Source organism: Ranitomeya imitator, chromosome 8 (assembly GCF_032444005.1).
Source record: "Ranitomeya imitator isolate aRanImi1 chromosome 8, aRanImi1.pri, whole genome shotgun sequence".
NCBI classification, from domain to species: domain Eukaryota; kingdom Metazoa; phylum Chordata; class Amphibia; order Anura; family Dendrobatidae; genus Ranitomeya; species Ranitomeya imitator.
Window position 1 is genome coordinate 41,864,323 of NC_091289.1, and position 20,524 is coordinate 41,884,846.

At 43.7% G+C, this 20,524-nt stretch overlaps 1 protein-coding gene across 2 annotated transcripts in view; it reads right to left on the bottom strand.

The window, feature by feature from the left end:
- RAF1 (Raf-1 proto-oncogene, serine/threonine kinase) overlaps positions 1–20,524 on the bottom strand; it is a 97,748-nt gene that overhangs the window by 19,895 nt on the left and 57,329 nt on the right. Inside the window, exons 2-10 of one of the 2 annotated variants that reach the window (XM_069736787.1) lie at positions 16,986–17,218; positions 12,180–12,292; positions 7,978–8,077; positions 5,491–5,648; positions 4,194–4,283; positions 3,379–3,532; positions 1,542–1,569; positions 1,348–1,454; positions 386–503 (exon numbers count right to left, since the gene is read on the bottom strand). In XM_069736787.1, the coding sequence (XP_069592888.1) occupies positions 386–503; positions 1,348–1,454; positions 1,542–1,569; positions 3,379–3,532; positions 4,194–4,283; positions 5,491–5,648; positions 7,978–8,077; positions 12,180–12,292; positions 16,986–17,192 (1,075 nt within the window). In that variant the 5' untranslated portion in view covers positions 17,193–17,218. Of the gene's footprint in view, positions 1–385; positions 504–1,347; positions 1,455–1,541; positions 1,570–3,378; positions 3,533–4,193; positions 4,287–5,490; positions 5,649–7,977; positions 8,078–12,179; positions 12,293–16,985; positions 17,219–20,524 lie in introns of both variants that reach the window. The other variant, XM_069736786.1, reaches the window with a different exon arrangement.

Below are 20,524 nucleotides of genomic sequence, written 5' to 3' on the forward strand. Positions count from 1 at the left end.
GTATTGCAAATTTAGCCCAAAAGTAACAAAAGGGTCTCCTTAGCCCCTCTTTCCCTTTTTCTTCCTCTCCGCAATTGTGTTTTTTTTTTTTTGTTTTTTTTTCTTTGAGGGGTGGGTATGTTTGCAAAATAACCGGATATCTTCTGAATTCTCAAGTCAGTACAGTTACAACAATACTAAACTTAGGGGGAAAAGATATCTATTTTATGATAACATACTTTTATTTTATAGTTTAGGTTGCGAAAAAAAAATATTGGAAATACGTTTTTTAAAAAGGAAAAAAAAAATGTGTTTGTGTCACCATTTTGCGGCAAATGAAAAAAAAAATTTTTTTTTAAAAATAAAAATTAGATTCCCCACCCCACAGAACCCATTCAATGCTTACCGTGCCATTTGCCTTTGTATACAGTCCCAAACGATCCTGATCCTATTCTGGAGGACAGCATTACCTCGCTTGCCTCTATTTCCCAGTAGTAACTGGAATCTCTTTGCCCACGAGAGCGCTGTAAAAACAAACAATATTACATATGTGACTTTGGCAACTCTATCTGATCACCTCCATAAACTGGTAGACTCGATTACTGGTGCCGCCTGCAACAGTGACCCTCCGGCAACAGTGACCCTCCGGCAACAGTGACCCTCCGGCAACAGTGACCCTCCGGCAACAGTGACCCTCCGGCAACAGTGACCCTCCGGCAACAGTGACCCTCCGGCAACAGTGACCCTCCGGCAACAGTGACCCTCCGGCAACAGTGACCCTCCGGCAACAGTGACCCTCCGGCAACAGTGACCCTCCGGCAACAGTGACCCTCCGGCAACAGTGACCCTCCGGCAACAGTGACCCTCCGGCAACAGTGACCCTCCGGCAACAGTGACCCTCCGGCAACAGTGACCCTCCGGCAACAGTGACCCTCCGGCAACAGTGACCCTCCGGCAACAGTGACCCTCCGGCAACAGTGACCCTCCGGCAACAGTGACCCTCCGGCAACAGTGACCCTCCGGCAACAGTGACCCTCCGGCAACAGTGACCCTCCGGCAACAGTGACCCTCCGGCAACAGTGACCCTCCGGCAACAGTGACCCTCCGGCAACAGTGACCCTCCGGCAACAGTGACCCTCCGGCAACAGTGACCCTCCGGCAACAGTGACCCTCCGGCAACAGTGACCCTCCGGCAACAGTGACCCTCCGGCAACAGTGACCCTCCGGCAACAGTGACCCTCCGGCAACAGTGACCCTCCCGCAACAGTGACATCTTTACTATCCAGTTCACACCTGGGTCCTCATGGCAGCTACAAGGACACTTATGTTATTCTACAAACATGTCCAAAGCCTCCCAAAAACACTCACTATTTTATTTTTCTCCTGGCTGCTGGACACCGCAGATTTCTCTCTATGCGTCGGAGCTGGAGTTTTGGACTGGGACCATCCTGTCGGACTCATGTTATTTGGGCTCCCTGACAATGAAAAGGAAAAAGATTAGCGCAGGACAGGAAAAAAAAATAAAATAATCCACAATCATAACTAGGCAAGGATTCCCTTACCTGATTCACTATGTGTCCTTACAGCGTCCTGCAACACAAAGCACAGAGTTATCAATACAAGTCCCCAGGAGGACAGCAAATGGAGGAGGTCGGTTAGCCGGCAACAAGAACGGCATGCAACGTCACGCTGGCACTTGTAGAAATGAAGAACGCACGAACGCTAATGACTCAAAATCATTTACAATTCTGCAGTTTTAAACAAACGTTAATTTAGAAAAATGTAAAAAAATAAATATATATACATAAAAAAAAACCCTACAAAACTTTTTTCTAAAAATATCAAAGCTTCAAAATGAACCAGCTCGCAATGTTACTTTGACATTTCTTTCACTTTACTGGATTATGTAACGTCCTTCCAAGAGGTTAGCCTAAACTTTATGATAGCAAACTTGCAATTATGTAAATTCTGATGGGTACAGGTACAAAAAAAAAAAAAAAAATACTGACATGCGCCACATGTTCTTTAAACTCCTTTTTTTATTTGACGGGCGCCACATGTTCTTTAAACTCCTTTTTTTGACAAATGCCACATGTTCTTTAAACTCCTTTTTTGACGGGCCATGTTCTTTAAACTAGTTTTTTTTTGACGGGCGCCACATGTTCTTTAAACCCCTTTTTGTTAAACAGCTCAGGTTAGATGTTGCACACGCTGCATGCTGTAGTAGTAGTAGAAGGCTCGGTCACGTTTATCCTCCTCGTCCATCTCTCCAGCCATATTACAGAATGTGTTTAGAACAGTACACCATGCAAAACAAGACCAGAGAGCTTTGACGGGTGGAGAACCGAAAAACGGGTCAGTCCAAATGTGATATTACAACAGGTTGGACACAGACATTACTCTGTTAGGTTGGCTTCTCCGGTGCCAAAAATAAAAAAGTCTCCATTTGGAAAAACGTTCAGACACGGCCATGATTAGAACTGACATAAACAAGCTATTAACCAAGACCAGAAAGTTTCAGAAGTTCAATCTTGAGCGACACTACAAGAACCAAAGCCACAAATACCTACTCTGCCCCACAAACAAAAACGTCTGGATCTGGACCTTGGAGAAGTATTGAGCCAGTTATTCTAGTCAGAAGAAATGAAAGATGAAAATAAGAAAAACAGACGGCGCTACACAAGATAAGAATAAGAAGTAAAAGTCGGATTTTAGTGTAAGATACCCCATAGACTAAGGTTGGCGGAATCCAATAATTTTGGCAGCACCAGCGAACCAGCTACTGTCTTTTGGATCTTTCAACATGCCCAATTCTATATTCTCACGGAAAATAATCCACTGTCGGATATGTCTGGCAGACACGTACTCCCCCATTCAGAACGTGCATATGTATAGAGGGAGGAACAGAGGTCGGACAGTCATAGTTTCTCCAAGAAACTGTGCTGCATGCCCATTGACTCCGATATGGAGGAGTTGTCATACAAGGCGGCTATAAAAGGGGTTGTCCAGTCTAAAAGAGAAAAGTCTGCAGTCTCCATGTGACTGCCAAATCATGCCAGTGAACAATATGCCCATTGTCATGATTCCCAGTGTGTACAGTCACATGCCAACTAGTCTGACGCGCCTTCTGTCAATAGAACAGAACGAGTCTAGTCGGCACAGGACCACAAGTATGCAAACACATACAAGCACGGGGAATCACGACAGTGTGCGCACAGCACGCTGCCACCATTCTTTTTCTTCTTAGACCGTACTGCACCTTTAAAAGTAATGCTTTTTATGGAGCAAAACAGCCATGTTTTGATATTAATATTTATATTATTGCTACTTTCTGCAGGACCAACTTGTAGCGGACTCCATTTATGAATGCCACGTAAGAAATGGGAGAAAAAGTATTACCTCTATCATTCTGCTGTCCACGGGCATCGTGGTGCTGACCATGTGGACGTTGGGGGTGGACGTGGACCTTTGTCTCTGAGAAAGGGAGCACTCTGACGATGGACTGGGTGTTGTGAAGTTGAAGGCGTGAGGCGTAGAATATCTGTGCTGGGAGCTGGATGAAAAGAAAAGGACACGGAGAATGACCACAAGGATGGATTCCAGCAATCTGCATACCTACGAAGGCGCTAGAGAGTTGTTTTTTTTTCTTAAGGAAAGCTAAACCGCATTTTTCTTTTTTTATTCCCCAGAAGACGGACGAAGGAGTTGGCTCACTGAGGGAAGAGAAGACCCTCTAGGTTCTCGGACCAGGGAAGAAAACTCAAAAGTGAGCCAACGCGACTGTCAGGAAGTAACGGAGGCTAAAAACCTGGCCCTGATGGCAGGAGAATCGGGCTATGCTCACATGTTTTGTGCAAAGTCAAAAATTGTCTTTTAGTTGCAGTTTTTGTGACTTTGTAAATGCAAAAATTAACTGGAGCAGAAGAAATCACTCCGGAGAGGGACTGTGGTACATTTGTGGCAAAAGGCAAAAACATTTGGAAAAGTAAAACAAAAAACTGGTGGACACGTAATAGACAAAAAAAAAATTGGCGAAAATAATGAAAAAAATGCACAAAACAGTAATGAATGGGGCCCGTGACTTTGTGAATAGGAGTAGGTTATCAATGTGCCATAATGCAATATAAATAGCATTATTCTATGTAGAGAAGAATTATGGATGCCCAAAGCCAAAATAGAGCTAAAATCGCCGTGCTTGCTAACAACTAATGTACCTTGAGGGGCCACGGACTGATTCTCGCATCCGTCGCATCGATGGTAATGAAGGCGTGCTGCCATCTAGATTATTTGGGTTAGGAAACAATCTGCTAAGAGATAAAACACAGCGCCATAGCATGAGAGAGAATATTACCACCCCTATGCGTTTCAAGTTAATGAAAAATTAAAATGCAGAAAAAAAAAAAAAAAAAAACACCATACGGTGAAAAATAATAGATACACATCTCTCTGGTTGATATCATTTTGGTAGTTTTAATAAAATAAAAAAAAAAAAAAAAAAAAAAAAAATAGTCTACCTTTACTCATCCCATACATTACAGCGCAGATTCTAAAGCTCCTCTACAGGACTTTATTTACAGGGATTATTTCACCAGGTTTTCCCCACCTAATCTGAAAGCAGCATAATGACGTGAATCCCTATTCCAGTAATGCGTAACTTATTGGGCTGCCTTCTGTAGTTTTGATAAACTGCTATCAGCAGGAGATCATTAATAGAGGACTAGGTGTCACGTGCCATGTAGTCCTTCTGTTCTGTGTAACCCCGCCCCCACCACTGATTGGCAGCTTTCTGCTTACGCACAGTGTACAAGGCTCCAATCAGTGGTGTGGGCGGGGTTTATACAGAGCTCAGCATTCAGAGAACCGGTAGGTTTGGAGTGATTTTTTTTTTTAATCAAAACCACAGCAAGCAGCCTAGTAAGTGACACAGTGGGGAAGTAGAAAAAAAAAAAAAAAACTTGACAGACTTATGCCAGGACTAAAGTCAAGACTTTCATACTTGCTGAGAAGCAGAAAACTGCAGAGCATATATTTACAGGAGTTTTTATTATTTTTTTATGGTGGAGAGGGCTTTTGAGTTGACATGATTTACACGGAGGTCTGGGTGGTCTTTAAGTAGATGGGGTTAAATAAAAAGATAAACAGCTGATGATGACAGAATCCACAAAGTCTGATGGAGTGGTGAACATGTGATAGAAATTAATGAGCTAATTATTTACATTCGCGATACGAGCCGCGCTGGCGCTGTTCCCCTCGGCCTCCTTTCTATCCCAGCATGATGAAAGCCTCCGGTAATGAGTTGGACGGCGGCCGTGTTTATGCCCTTTTGCTCATCCCGCTGTCATTTCATTTTACAATAATAACTTTGTTTAAAAATAGAATAAACTGGTTCATCCAGATGTTTCCCAAGTACCGGAATGTCTACTCATCCCATCAGGAGGACGGAGAGTTTCCGAGCCGCGCCATCGGGAAGACGATACTAGAAGGAGCGCACCCGGGGCACCGCTCACTCACAGTAACTGCCGGATGTTGCTCCAGTCCACGCACATGGTCGGGACCTTGGTGCTGCAGTGCTCGTGAAACTTGTACCCACACGTCTGACACCGGAAACCGTTCAGAAGAAATTTCTGGCAGATGTCACAGAAGGCCAACTTCAAGAAGGTCTTTCGTACCTGAACAAAAAAAAAACAAAAAAAAAAAAAAAACACAAGGTCAGCTAAAGCCTTTACCAAATTAATTTGAGACGATGCAAGTAGAGTTTTTAGAAATTTGTTTCACGGAAATAACAGAGAAAAAAAATAAAAACATAGAATCTCAGGTGCAGCCGGGCGGTCTTCCTCATTGCAGTCATTACATCACATGGCATAAACAAAAATAAGCAAGAGAGCCTGTATAAAAGCAGAGGCAGGGAATGCAGCAGCCATTTATGGCGAATCTGGATAGTGAGAGGACGTCCCAGCGCACAGATTAGTAACAGAAACGGGGAGAGAGCCATAGGACATTGAATTAAACAATACAGGTAATGTGCAACAGCACAACAGTGCAGATTAGTGTGTGATTGACGGACTATAATACATATACAGACAAGTCATTTTGTCGGCGGCACAGTTTGTCTCCTATAGCCTCTGTGCTGCAGTGTCTACGGTTAGCGGAAGAATGAGTTACCTGAGAATCCGTCAGCGAGCATGTTCTGTTGGTCTTACAGGGAAAAATTATAAATCTTATAGTGATGAGCGAGTATACTCGTTGCTCGGGTTTTCCAGAGCATGCTCGGGTGTCCTCCGAGTATTTGTTAGTGCTCGGAGATTTAGTTTTCATCGCCTCTGCTGAATGATTTACAGCTACTAGCCAGGCTGAGTACATGTGGGGGTTCCCTAGCAACCAGGCAACCCCCACATGTACTCAGCCTGGCTAGTAGCTGTAAATCATTCAGCTGCCGCGATGAAAACAATCTCCGAGCACAAAAAAATACTCGGAGGACATCCGAGCAACGAGTACACTCGCTCATCACTAATAAAGAACCATTCTGGTGCCGAAATGCGTTGGGACAAAAATGAACCGGTCTGGAACACAAAAGACCTCATATACCGCAGTGCGGCCCGTTCAATGCGATATTGTCCTCCTGTAATGTAAATCTTATCTGTCATTTTCTGAGCTCCTCTCTGCTCATTTATGACCACATCAAAGCTACAGTGCGCAGGTGGAACAAAAAGCCTGTAAGAGCCAAATGGTGCAACATCTGTTAAGAAACCCGCCACCATTCATTCATACGTTCCCGTCACTTCTCCAGCGCTACGTGCAGACAGACAAGTCAGTGACCATATAGTAGGGGCCCCACAGAAGGGCTCGAAGGATGGCATGCGACTCCGGGGCCTGCAGGTTGTGCACCCCGATGGATACTCATCTATTAATATCACCATTTGAACGTGTTGGGTGCCGGAGGACAAGAGGAGAAGTGACTGACGATGTCCAGGGGGTGATGACAGATATGTGACTTTTCACCTTAGAAAACTCCCCATTAGTGACTTTTCAGGTCACCAGTTGTGTGCCACGAGTCAGGGCAAGGAAAGAACCTTGTAGGTCTTCAGGGATAATTTCGGACTAAAATCTAGAGCCAAGGTCAGTAGTGACTGAATGGGCCACCTGACTCTCCCCCCTGACAATGGAAGCCAAAGAACGCAGAGAAGAAACATCACTTTTTTCCAGACAGAGGTATCTTGCAGCAGCTTACTCCCCTGTCCCCATAGAAATCACATGTAGGATTGGACAAGATTGCATGTTCTGGAGCAGTATTGTTCGCCAAACACTGTGTAAGGTATATGGGCTCCTTAACGAAGCACTTCTTCTCCCATCAAAGTTTTTTTCCTTCTTACTATATTACAGTCATATTATACAGCACTGTGTACTTACAATTGCTCATTTTGCCTTTCTACCCAGATAACTGTTCTCTTTTCTCTGCTCTATGCAGAAACAGGAAGTCTCTTGTCTCTGCATTTATCATTCCCCTCCAACTCCTGACCCAGCTTCTCCATCCTCCCCCTGCCATAGACTTTTGCAGTGATGACTCATGAGTCATACAGAGAAACTTGACCTCCTGTTTCTACTTAGAGCTTAGAAGGGTTCAGCTAGTCAGTTAGTAACCAGGTGATATCACAGACCTAATGGAAAAGAGAAAAATTTGCTGGGTAGAAAGGCAAAATGAGCAATTGCAAGTACACAGCGCTATGTAATATGATGACTGCAATATATCAACTTGTGATGGGAGGATGAGGAGGATGAGTGCTTCTTCAATATTAGCTTCTGCCTACTTGCTATTTGTCAGCCTTTTGAGAACTGTGCAGAATTTTTAGAGGAGAACACAAATTATAGGAAATGCAACAACCGAACAGGAATATAAGAAATATATATAATAAACTGATGGTTAATGCAAAAAAAAAAAAAAAACAAGTCACAGATGAAAAGATAAGAACAGGATACAAATAAGGACATCATGAAACTTACAAAATTATGGGTTGTGAGTGGGACATGATCCAAGAAATCCACTTGCAGCTCTGCCCCTATTAATGACATGGCATCGGTGCTCCAGTCCAGCCGCTGCTTTCTGATGGAACGTACAATGCATTAAAACATGACACAAAGGAAGGAAAAATGCTACAAATGAGAACGCAAAAGGAAGAGAGCTATGGAGCAGAAGCAAACATAGGACAAGCGGTGAAGGATTTTCTTTATCTCCACGTTGTGGTTTTAGAAGATGTCAACGAGTTCGGCAAATGGTCTAACAAGTATGTGGACACCGGCTGACTGATGGTCAGGAGAGATGTCGAGGGAGGCACGTCCCATTTCTGACCTCCGATCGCATTGTTCTCCCCGAGAGAAGGTGTCGGACAACCAGGAGTCGGAGGTTTGGCTTACCGACTCCACAGCACTGCAGCCAACATGTCAACTAGCGTCTCTCATACAAAACACAAGAGCACTTGGCTGAATAAGAGCTCCTGTGTATGAAAGAAACAATCGATCATCCAAAGCATCAATCAGCCAACAACCAACCTCTATGGCCAGTTTAAGCCTTACCCAACCATACAGAGAATTCAGCCAACCAACCCGCCAAAGTCCAGGGCAGTTGCATCATCCCCACCAAAGCCTCTCGCGGTCAAGATCTCTTGCTTCCAACCACCAAAAGCCTTCCACAGTCAAAGCCACTTGCCACCTGTTTTCGCCAAGCCTCCCATGGTCAAGACCGCATTCACTAACCCCTCCAAGCCTCCGATTGCTTCTCAACCCAATCCTTCTGGGGTCTTGGCTGATTCTCCTCTACCCCCAGTCTCACAGGGAAGGTCCCAGCTTACATAATTTTTTTTGGGTTGCCACCGTATACCAGATTTATCAAGACTGACATTTTGCATACCAGTCTTGATGAAGACGCCGGTCAAGTCAGCTGCGTCAAATTCATGCACAGGTGCAGGGGTCTACACCTTATTGAATTTGCTCCATCTCTCAGCTGCCACCACAGGGTTTGGAGACATTTACGACACTTAACTAGTTAAACACCACTGTCAATCTCTGGCAGCAGCATTTAACTCGCACCTACCGGAAGCACGTCACTAATCCCGCCCATCGGAGCCAGAGTCATGTGGTTACAGGTCGCCAATGGGTTGGTATGACAGTCCGAAGTCTACCGGAGACCCCTGTGGATGTCACTGCCGATCCGCTATGAGGACCGCCCTGCGGCCGGCATACATAGCAGTTAATGCTTTTAGATATATCATAGCAGGGCTGAAACAATGCCATGTGTAGCACAAGTGTTCGGATGATCACAGTCTGAAGTCTCCTAAGGAAACTATTGAAGCCAGTAAAAAGTTAAAATAAAAAATTAATATACGCAAATATTATTAATTATTTTTAGACCTTGATAGATCAGGCGTTTCTGAATGCAGCGATACCAAATGTGTGGGGGTTTTTTGGGCAAAAGGGGGGTGATTTGAACACGTGTGTGTGTGTGTGTGTGTGTGTGTGTGTGTGTGTGTGTGTGTGTGTGTGTGTGTTATATATATCACACACACAGATGTTCAAATCACCCCCCTTTTGCCCCAAAAAAAAACCCACACATTTGGTATCACTGCATTCAGAAACGCCTGATCTATCAAGGTCTAAAAATAATTAATGATCAGTAAACAGCATAACGAGAGAAAAAACTAAAAACGCCACAACTAGTTTTTATTTCCCTGGTAGTCGCAAAACTGCAATAACGGGCGATCAATTAAAACATTGTATCTAACCTAAAATGGTATTAATAAAAACTTCAGATCAGCACGCAAAAAAAATAAGCCCTCACCCAGCCCCCAGATCACGAAAAATGGAGACGCTACGGGTCTCGGAAAAGGGAGCCTTTTTTTTTTTTTTCTTCTTCTTTACAAAAACTTTGGAATTTTCTTTCACCATTTAAATAAAAAAAAAAGATCCTAGACATGTTTGCCATCTGCAAACTCATAATGACATGGAGAATCATATTGGGGGGTCAGTTTTAGCATTTAGTGAACATGTTGAAAAAAAAAAAAAAAAAAAATCCAAAAACAATTACGGAATTGCACTTATTTTTTGCAATTTCACCGCATTTTATTTTGTTTCCTGTTTTCCAGTTCCCAATATGATAAAACCAATGGTGTCGTTCAAAAGTACAACTCATCCTGCAACAAAAAACAAGCCCTTACATGGCCATATTGATGGAAAATAAAAATAAAAAAGTTATGGCTCTGGGAAGAAGGGGAGCAAAAAAACGGAAACGCAAAAACGGAAAATCCCAAGGTCGTAAAAGGGGTTAAAGCCAGAAATCTGTTAAAAAAAAAAAAAAAGAACACTTGAGGAATCACGGCCTGTGTGTGGGAAAAAATGATCATTTATTTTTTTTTACCAGTGATCATTGGACCACCCTGTACTCTGCACCCAGCGCTCCATTTTCCCGGTACACTTTCCTACAGCTCGTCATCGGTCTAACATAAGAAACAAAAAAAAAAAGTTTTCTTTATTAATGCCGTCGTATGAAGCCATAAATAGATTCAAAGTGTGTCCCGAGGCACAGTAGTAGATTTCTGGGCTCACGCACCGCCGTCCTGGCCGGGTACACACCTCAGGTCCTATTTGTGAATTTCAATGAAATATCCTGGAACGGACGAGATACAAAGTCATTGTACCTGTTGGCTGACAAACACTCCGGCTCACGGATCCCACAGGAATAAGTTTCGTGACTTGTCCCCACCTACAGAAACTCAGTATCTGATTACCTCAACCATAACAAAACTTGCACTGGGAAACGTCCCAGCAACTGCAGCCAGGCCGAGCGAGCGGCTGCTGGGAGGGAATAATGCAGCTCCCTCCAGATACTCCGCTCCACTTACAACTAGCAGAAACCTCTCACGTGGCTGCACAATTTACATTACACAGACCCGTCAGAACCCTGCTCTCTCCCTCCCTTCTCTCAGGGTTCCGTCTCATTTAGACCCGCCATACACAGCCACTAAAACGACCGCCGATCTACATCCAATTCAGACAGGGCGACCACACTTCTATGAGCACAGGGCGATCGCTAATATTGGGACTGGAGTGATAGAGCGTTCTCGGCGGCACATTCTGCTTACACAAAGTGATCTGCTGCCAATTTGCTCTTTCGTTGGGTGGGTGAGTACCGATCTGTTCAGACAGGCTGATCACTGGAAAAGCTAGTTTATTATATGCCTGCTTAAATGGGCATTGAGAGATAGAAGCAGGGATGGGTGATTTTACTCCGAGCTGCACTTGAGAGAGGGGGAAAGTATCTAAGGTTTTATGGAGGGCAGAGAAAACCTTTACAGACAAGTAGGAAAACACATGAGAATAAATAAGTGCTGTTCTTTCGCTGTTCTCGTAGATAAAAGCAAGGCACAACAGAAGTATCATGGATACACACAGAGCTCACATCCAGCCTGTATTACAGAGCGAGACACTCCCAGAAAAGAGAAATCTCAAACTGCAAACTGGACCCCTGTGACCAGTATGTGGCTCAGTGGTCACGCATGCTCAGCAGAGCATCGATCTTACGGGGGACGTAGGAATATCAGTGTTTGTGATCGATTTGGGTCTCAGCAGTCGGATTCCCAACGGTCACACACTGTAAAAATAGATGTGCATAGGAAAACTACATTATATGTTTTTGGTGATGAGGGATCATATAATAAAAAAATAATCAACCTCCATTAAATAGAAAAAATGAAAATAAATAAAGCAAAGATGTCGGTGATTTCTTTTAGACGGCACAGGAGTGCTCCAGTGTACAGGAGACGGCTAACGGACGATCAATTATACGCTCGGCATGCAACCTGCAATAAAGCTACTACTACACCCATCATTATGTGTCGTCACAAAGAAATATACTCAGAAGCGTAGTCCTAGCTGTCACTGCTCCGCTAGGATGAAGTGTGAATGTAACCATAGGTAAAGCAGCGAGGGCTGAGCCAACGCATATCGAGGCTTCATTACCGCTGTCAAAGTTAGAGGATTTAAAGTCTAAGCCAATATAAGCGATAATCCTGTGCGGTTCTAATTCAGGATTATTAAAAAGTGAAAACATCAAAGACTCTCCAGTGCATAGCATAAAATGGAAAAAAGGTAAAGAGCTTCTACATAGGAAGAAAAAACAATCCTGTACAATCCTGGACTAATCAGCTTCTTACCCTCTAGGATCTAACAGAAGACGGAAAACGGCACAACACTCGGGCTGGAGGCCGCGCACCTTCAACGCCTTCATCAGACAGTCGTGTAAACTCATGCCGCTCCGTACATTCACCTGCAAGAAGAAAGCGGGACAGCGTTACCCTGCGCACGGCGGGAATCCACCATCAGGGGCCAAAACACAGCGATACTCAATGAACAAGAGGGCGCTTTTTTTTTTTTTTTTTTTAAATAAATTTTTAAAAACAATCCTGGAAGTTTTTCCATATAGGCCGAGCACTCGGCTGCTTTTTCTTGACTCCACACATCCAACACATCCGCAATCAACAAGTCTCTTTCTGATATTGAGGTTATGTGCACACGTCAGGATTTTCTGCAAGAAATCCGCATGCGTTTTTCTCGCGTTTTTTTCCGGAGCTTTCCCAATGCATTATATAGTGGGAAAAACGCAAAAAAAACCCCGCAAAATTAATGAACATGCTGCGTTTTTTACCGTGATGTGCTTTTTTTCGCGGGAAAAAAAAAACTACATCATGTGCACAAAAATCGCAGTATGCATTCTAAATGATAGGATGCGTATGTATGCGTATGTATGCTTTTTTTTTTATAGTTGAACACACAGCCTGAAAGGTCACCCACCCCTGGGAAATAAATAAAATAATATACATATATAATTTTTTTTTTTCACTCGATCTGGACAGTAAAGAAAAAAAAAAATAAATCACTTTTTGCCAAATTAGAGAAATGCTTCAGTTTTGTGTGGAGCATGAGCATACATTATTGGTGGCGGCCATGTTCTGCCAGGAGATCAGTCGTGTGTTTGTTATTCTTAATGCCGTTAGATGCGAGTTATGTAGACGTGGATTTTTCTTACTTGGATCCAAGTTCTGCTTTCACTAATATTTATCTTGGACGACATCTCTGGAAAGTCAGCGAGCGGCTTTGCGTGGAGCACACTGCAGGCCATTGACAGCGGCATTCTCCATCTTTCTGTCATTGCTCATTTTTGGTCAAGATCCAAAGAAAGATCGGAGAGAGGAGGGCCTGACACACGTAGGGACCTCGGATGATACAGATTTCACATACTGCACAGACCACCGGTTAAGAACGTGGCTGGTATGTAGGGAATGTGCAAAGTGAAAAAATTATAAAAAAAAAAAAAGTGAAGAGCGGATCGGTTCCCAACATCCACAGTGTGAACCGCGACGTTAAAAAATAAAAAACAACTTTTTTGAATGCCTAAAATTGCAAAAATAATCAACTCTGCAAATTGACCTCTTAAAAATCCTCCACTACGATCACTAGCAACTAGCTGTCACCATACCAGTGGTCGTAACCATGGATACCTAAAGTCCTGCAATGCCTGCACATGACAAAAGAGACAGCAAATCAGAAAAACTATACTACATTTTTAATTGGAGGAATGTGCTAATATTATTACACCTACTACATATTGGGATAGGATCTTTCGAGATGGGAATATCTCTCTAAACGTGAAAAAATGTGCAGCTTTTAATGCAAAGTACAGAAGATGTGGAAACAAAAAAAAAAAAGAAGATTAGCACACGAGACGGGTGTGACCACATCTGCATTCCTGCCGCTACTTTATCATATAAACCGTCAAATTAACGCAGGGTCGAAATTCCTTTTCCCGTCATCATACCGTAGCTTCAATAAAACAATATATCATCATTTAACTTATGTATGGCCAGAATGCGCACAGCAATGCGGAGCGACAGGTAAGTCGGGTGGATTAGCCATCACCGTGATCACTACTTCACATCCAAATATAGGGATCATGCATGACACGTGCGCCAGCGCCACAAAGCCAGTAATCCACCGCGGGCGGAGCGTGCGTACAGAAGACTGTCACAATCACCTCTCCCAAATATTTCTTCAGATTTTTACAGCAATTTCAGATCTCCTGTCAGGGAGGAATTTAAAGAATTCAGAATTTGGCCTCAATTATTCTTATGCAAAATAGTTTAGTGGAAATTTTCCAAGTGGATGCCTTTCCTTACATGACACCCAGAAGAATGAGTGGCGAGCTATGTACCTAGTCTCAAACCTCCGCAGGCACTTTATGTGCCACGGAGCACCATACCAGGAAGACCTTCTAGCCTAGAAGCAATGACGGAGCACCGTACCAGGAAGACATTCTAGCCTAGAAGCAATGACGGAGCACCGTACCAGGAAGACATTCTAGCCTAGAAGCAATGATGGGGCACCATACCAGGAAGACATTCTAGCCTAGAAGCAATGATGGGGCACCGTACCAGGAAGACATTCTAGCCTAGAAGCAATGATGGGGCACCATACCAGGAAGACATTCTAGCCTAGAAGCAATGACGGAGCACCGTACCAGGAAGACATTCTAGCCTAGAAGCAATGACGGAGCACCGTACCAGGAAGACATTCTAGCCTAGAAGCAATGACGGAGCACCATACCAGGAAGACATTCTAGCCTAGAAGCAATGACGGAGCACTGTACCAGGAAGACATTCTAGCCTAGAAGCAATGACGGAGCACCGTATCAGGAAGACATTCTAGCCTAGAAGCAATGACGGAGCACCGTACCAGGAAGACATTCTAGCCTAGAAGCAATGACGGAGCACCGTACCAGGAAGACATTCTAGCCTAGAAGCAATGACGGAGCACCGTACCAGGAAGACATTCTAGCCTAGAAGCAATGACGGAGCACCGTACCAGGAAGACATTCTAGCCTAGAAGCAATGTAAAGTCTAAGGGGACAATTCTTCACTGCTCTGGTGCCTTTTTTCTGGAGCAAAAATTGTTCTAAGACACTTAATATTTACACCTCATTTAATTTGGGCATTTTTTTTGTTTTTGTTTACTTGATGTTGAACTTTTTTTTTCCCTCTTTGTCATTGTGGGCACAGAATTCTTTGTAATTGTGGGCACAGATTTCCTTATCACCAGAGCTCGTTCAGACAAGAGTGTTATACTGATGAGTAAAGATGGGAGAACATGTTGATCGATGTGATTCAATAGGGATAGTTTTTTTTTTTTGTTTTTCTACACTGTATTCATGTAAAGAAAGAAAAAAAATAAACTAAAATCCCAGCATGCACCATTCTTTTCCATATATCGGATGAGAGAGCCTATTGAAGTTGATGGGTGAGCAAAAAAAATAAAGTCGTATCCCATACAGGACACATCCATATTGCATCCAATCTTTACAGATACATCGACGACGTGCATTTTTAAAAATTTGTTAAAATACCGATATTACACGGATGTATAATATGGACACACAGGTGAGTGACAACACGGATGAAAAATTTGATGAATTTTCATCAGCTCGTCTGATCCCAGCCTTAGTCTAATTCATCATTTGCGTCAAAACCTTTCCTCGATTATATGCCATAAATCAGAACCAGGAACATTTTCTCTTTGGATGTGATCAGAGAACATTCATATTTAAACTCTTTGGTATCAAACATCCACGAAACACGGACTGTTCCTGCATCCCAATAACCCGCCTGACTGCCGCCGGCTTGGATACTGCAATGTGAGCGCAGTCCACGTTACATGGACGCTCGATACCGGCCTTATGTCGGCTGCTGACCACACAATGATAGAGATCGGTTGTCGCCAGGTGAAGGTGTACACTGCCGCGTTGGAAAAGTTACAGACAAATTCAACAGGACTATGAAGAGAGTCAGAAGAAAAAAAAAAGTGATGGAATTCACGTGGGAAGCGTCTGGATTTCACTGGAGTTTCCCTTTAAGGCCGCTAAACTTTCCAAATCGACAAATGAGTATCTGTTTTGGTGACCTTGTGGCCACAGCAGCAACCACCTGTTATTTTGCCTACAAGTCAAGACAAGTAGATATTTAAAAAAAAAAAAAAAGTTTAAGACTGTGTTCTTACAGGTCTTTAGGTCTTATTTACATGTCCTGGAAAAACTGCTATAGTAAAAAATATATTTATCAATCCACAGATAAGGATCTTAAAGGGAATCAACAGGTATGTGCTATGTGATCTGAGAGCAGTATGATGTGGGGGCTGAGACCCTGATTTCAGCCATGTGTCACTTACTGGGCTTTGTGTTCCTGTTTCAATACAATTAATGTTTTATCAGCAGGAGATTATCACTACAGGACTAGGTGTCAGGTGCCTCCTAGTCCAACCATGTCCCCATCACTGATTAGTAGCTTTGTCAATTTACAGTGTACACAGCAGCCAATCGGTGATGTGGGCGGGGCTGTACAGAGTTCAGCATTCAGAGCTCTGCTACATCTGTAGCTGAGAAAGCGGTGATTCTATCATGACTGCTGCACCCAGTAGACTAAATGATAAAATGGCTGGAATCAGGGTCTATGTCCCTAAATCTTAATTTACATAGCATAAACCCGCTGACAAGATTGCCTTTAAATCAGTTGTCTCCTGAAAACAGTAGGTTTTGCCTGGGAAGCCATAACGAATCAGAGATTTTTCCATGTAGCCGACCTCCCTGAGGTCAGATTCAGACGTCTGTGTTTTACAGCCTGTATATGGAGCGGTGGCGGGTTTCCAGGCCCGAATTCGACAGAATCCTATATACCTATGAAACTGCGGAATTCCGGTCAGTAGACCAATGGCCGCTCCACACATGGCAATCCCCCCTCTGAGGTCCATGTGCCCACAGTGCATTTGGGTAGGTGTTCCCTCTATAAGACAACTCTTTTTTTTTTTTTTTTTTTTTTTAAGAAATAGAAGTACCGGTATATTGAAAAGAAAAAAACAAACAAACAAAAAAAAAAACAACAACAACCACCACCATCCCACAATAACTCTGTACTTACAACAGTTCTCTGCTTATTAGGTAGGTAGACTCGGATAGTACTGCTCGCCTTGGAGGGGTCACCAAGCTTTCCATCATCCGATGACCGCCGCTGATACCCGAACGGCTGCATAATGGTCGGTGACATACAGCTAGGTCCATCAAATACGGAGTCCTTAAGGCCAAACCCATTGCTGATCTTCATCCATGCTCCCTGAATATGCTCCATTAGAGGTTAATGGGATGTGAGGAAATCTACAGAAGGAACAAATAATAATAATAAAGCATTAATTCGATAACAAGCTTGTCATACAGGAAGATAAATGTGATTTATTCTAATAATTTATTTTTAAACATTGCAGTTGTGACTGCCGTGTATGTACGGCATTGTGCAGACCGGGCCTACAAATAATAATATTTCATTCAAAATAGTAAGCTGCAAGTAAAAGGGTAAGGTCAAAATGGTGGAGATTCCTCATCGCCACTGTGGAGGGCTGCCTTCTGGTACGGATTACTACCACGACACCCCATGCTCTTTTAAGGGGCCAGCTCATGAAGACAACTCCTGTCAATAAGTCATATAAGAGCATATAGATATTACGGAGAGGGGGGGGGTCTCTTGTATGAGCTAGAATGGAGAGCCACAGCTCTGGGTTCTTCGCTCGCTTGGGCATTACCTAAAAGACTATTCATTTTAAATGGCACCCATTAAATACTACATTTCTCCTGCAGCTTCGCCGCAAGCCTCCTTCAAGCTGAGACAGTACACCTGGCTCAGCAGGTGGTCTAGCTTTGAAAGCCTCAAGTGTAAAAACACCGCTAGCAGCCTAGTTGGGACTAAGGCTTTTCTGGCAGGGCAAACCCCTGTTGGGAGCCCAAGCTGCTTAACTGCTTCAAAGAAACCTCCCAGACAAACATGAGCAGTAATTCCATAAGGGACTATGGAGCTATTGTACGTCCTAGCTGTACAGAGGTTGCATTTTCAAGATATCGGGAACGTGAAAAATGCCTGCAGGTGTCTCGACCCGTTCTAACACCCCAGGGTGGGGAATACGTAAAATGGCTAGTAGAAACCAGGTAGCGAAGCAGTGTTTGGTCTACAAGCGCAACGGTGGTCAGGCTGCTTTTGATGGCGCTAAAACCGCCTCTAAGAGGCTTCCATTGAAAAGTTATGATCCATCATAGGTTTTGGAGTTTCAGCTACCAGACCCAAGGAGAGGGAAACTAGGACCATGCTGGAGGAAGGAAAGGGAGTGACCAACCAAGGTGTTAATTGCTCACGCCAGGCTGTTGCCCACTGTTCTCTTCTAAGGCAGGTCACCCCAGTCATACCGTGTTGGAAGAAACTGAAGACCGCTGGCACCCACACCTTCCACGTGACTGGGCAGAACCAAGGCCTAACATCCAACTGGTAAATGACTTTTGTATAATCTGCTTATATCTTTTGTACTACCGCCTGTATTTACATATCTGACCATCATATACGTAAATCAATGGCATATATAGTTTTTTGTCTAGTGCACTTAAGGCGATTAAACATATAATTTAACCTTAAGGTGCTCTTATCTCAATCCAAACGTCATTATTCTCGGTTTAACTTTCCATATTACCGGGGCTGGTTTCTGGCCCGATATCCCATTAATGGACCAGGCTTACAGTGGGGCAAAAAAGTATTTAGTCAGTCAGCAATAGTGCAAGTTCCACCACTTAAAAAGATGAGAGGCATCTGTAATTTACATCATAGGTAGACCTCAACTATGGGAGACAAACTGAGAAAAAAAAAAACCAGAAAATCACATTGTCTGTTTTTTTAACAATTTATCTGCATATTATGGTGGAAAATAAGTATTTGGTCAGAAACAAAATTTCATCTCAATACTTTGTAATATATCCTTTGTTGGCCATGACAGAGGTCAAACGTTTTCTGTAAGTCTTCACAAGGTTGCCACACACTGTTGTTGGTATGTTGGCCCATTCCTCCATGCAGATCTCCTCTAGAGCAGTGATGTTTTTGGCTTTTCGCTTGGCAACACGGATTTTCAACTCCCTCCAAAGGTTTTCTATAGGGTTGAGATCTGGAGACTGGCTAGGCCACTCCAGGACCTTGAAATGCTTCTTACGAAGCCACTCCTTCGTTACCCTGGCGGTGTGCTTTGGATCATTGTCATGTTGAAAGACCCAGCCACGTTTCATCTTCAATGCCCTTGCTGATGGAAGGAGGTTTGCACTCAAAATCTCACGATACATGGCCCCATTCATTCTTTCATGTACCCGGATCAGTCGTCCTGGCCCCTTTGCGGAGAAACAGCACCAAAGCATGATGTTTCCACCACCATGCTTTACAGTAGGTATGGTGTTTGATGGATGCAACTCAGTATTCTTTTTCCTCCAAACACGACAAGTTGTGTTTCTACCAAACAGTTCCAGTTTGGTTTCATCAGACCATAGGACATTCTCCCAAAACTCCTCTGGATCATCCAAATGCTCTCTAGCAAACTTCAGACGGGCCCGGACATGTACTGGCTTAAACAGTGGGACAAGTCTGGCACTGCAGGATCTGAGTCCATGGTGGCGTAGTGTGTTACTTATGGTAGGCCTTGTTACATTGGTCCCAGCTCTCTGCAGTTCATTCACTAGGTCCCCCCGCGTGGTTCTGGGATTTTTGCTCACCGTTCTTGCGATCATTCTGACCCCACGGGGTGGGATTTTGCGTGGAGCCCCAGATCGAGGGAGATTATCAGTGGTCTTGTATGTCTTCCATTTTCTAATTATTGCTCCCACTGTTGATTTCTTCACTCCAAGCTGGTTGGCTATTGCAGATTCAGTCTTCCCAGCCTGGTGCAGGGCTACAATTTTGTTTCTGGTGTCCTTTGACAGTTCTTTGGTCTTCACCATAGTGGAGTTTGGAGTCAGACTGTTTGAGTGTGTGCACAGGTGTCTTTTTATACTGATAACAAGTTTAAACAGGTGCCATTACTACAGGTAATGAGTGGAGGAAAGAGGAGACTCTTAAAGAAGAAGTTACAGGTCTGTGAGAGCCAGAAATCTTGATTGTTTGTTTCTGACCAAATACTTATTTTCCACCATAAAATGCAAAAAAAATGATAAAAAAACAGACAATGTGATTTTCTGGATTTCTTTTTCTCAGTTTGTCTCCCATAGTTGAGGTCTACCTATGATGCAAATTACAGACGCCTCTCGTCTTTTTAAGTGGTGGAACTTGCACTATTGCTGACTGACTAAATACTTTTTTGCCCCACTGTATATCTAACGAGGCACTGGTGTCAGTGCTACCAGGCTGGCAAGGTTCTGTTTCACTGGTGCAAATGAAAGAGGTCTCTCAGCCTGTTAGGGTTGTGAGCGAGTGTTATGCCACACCGACGATCGTGTGGGCCACCCTCTCTAAGTCTCCATGCATCCTTGGACCCCTGTGGACACGGGGCGTTTGTGTAAAACTGTGCCCAGCTGACATTACGCACTGCCAGGGGGTGCAGAATGTCACTCTGGTGAAAGTGGGGAGACTGCACCACGTGACCCCCGACATTAGTGACAACAGGCGGG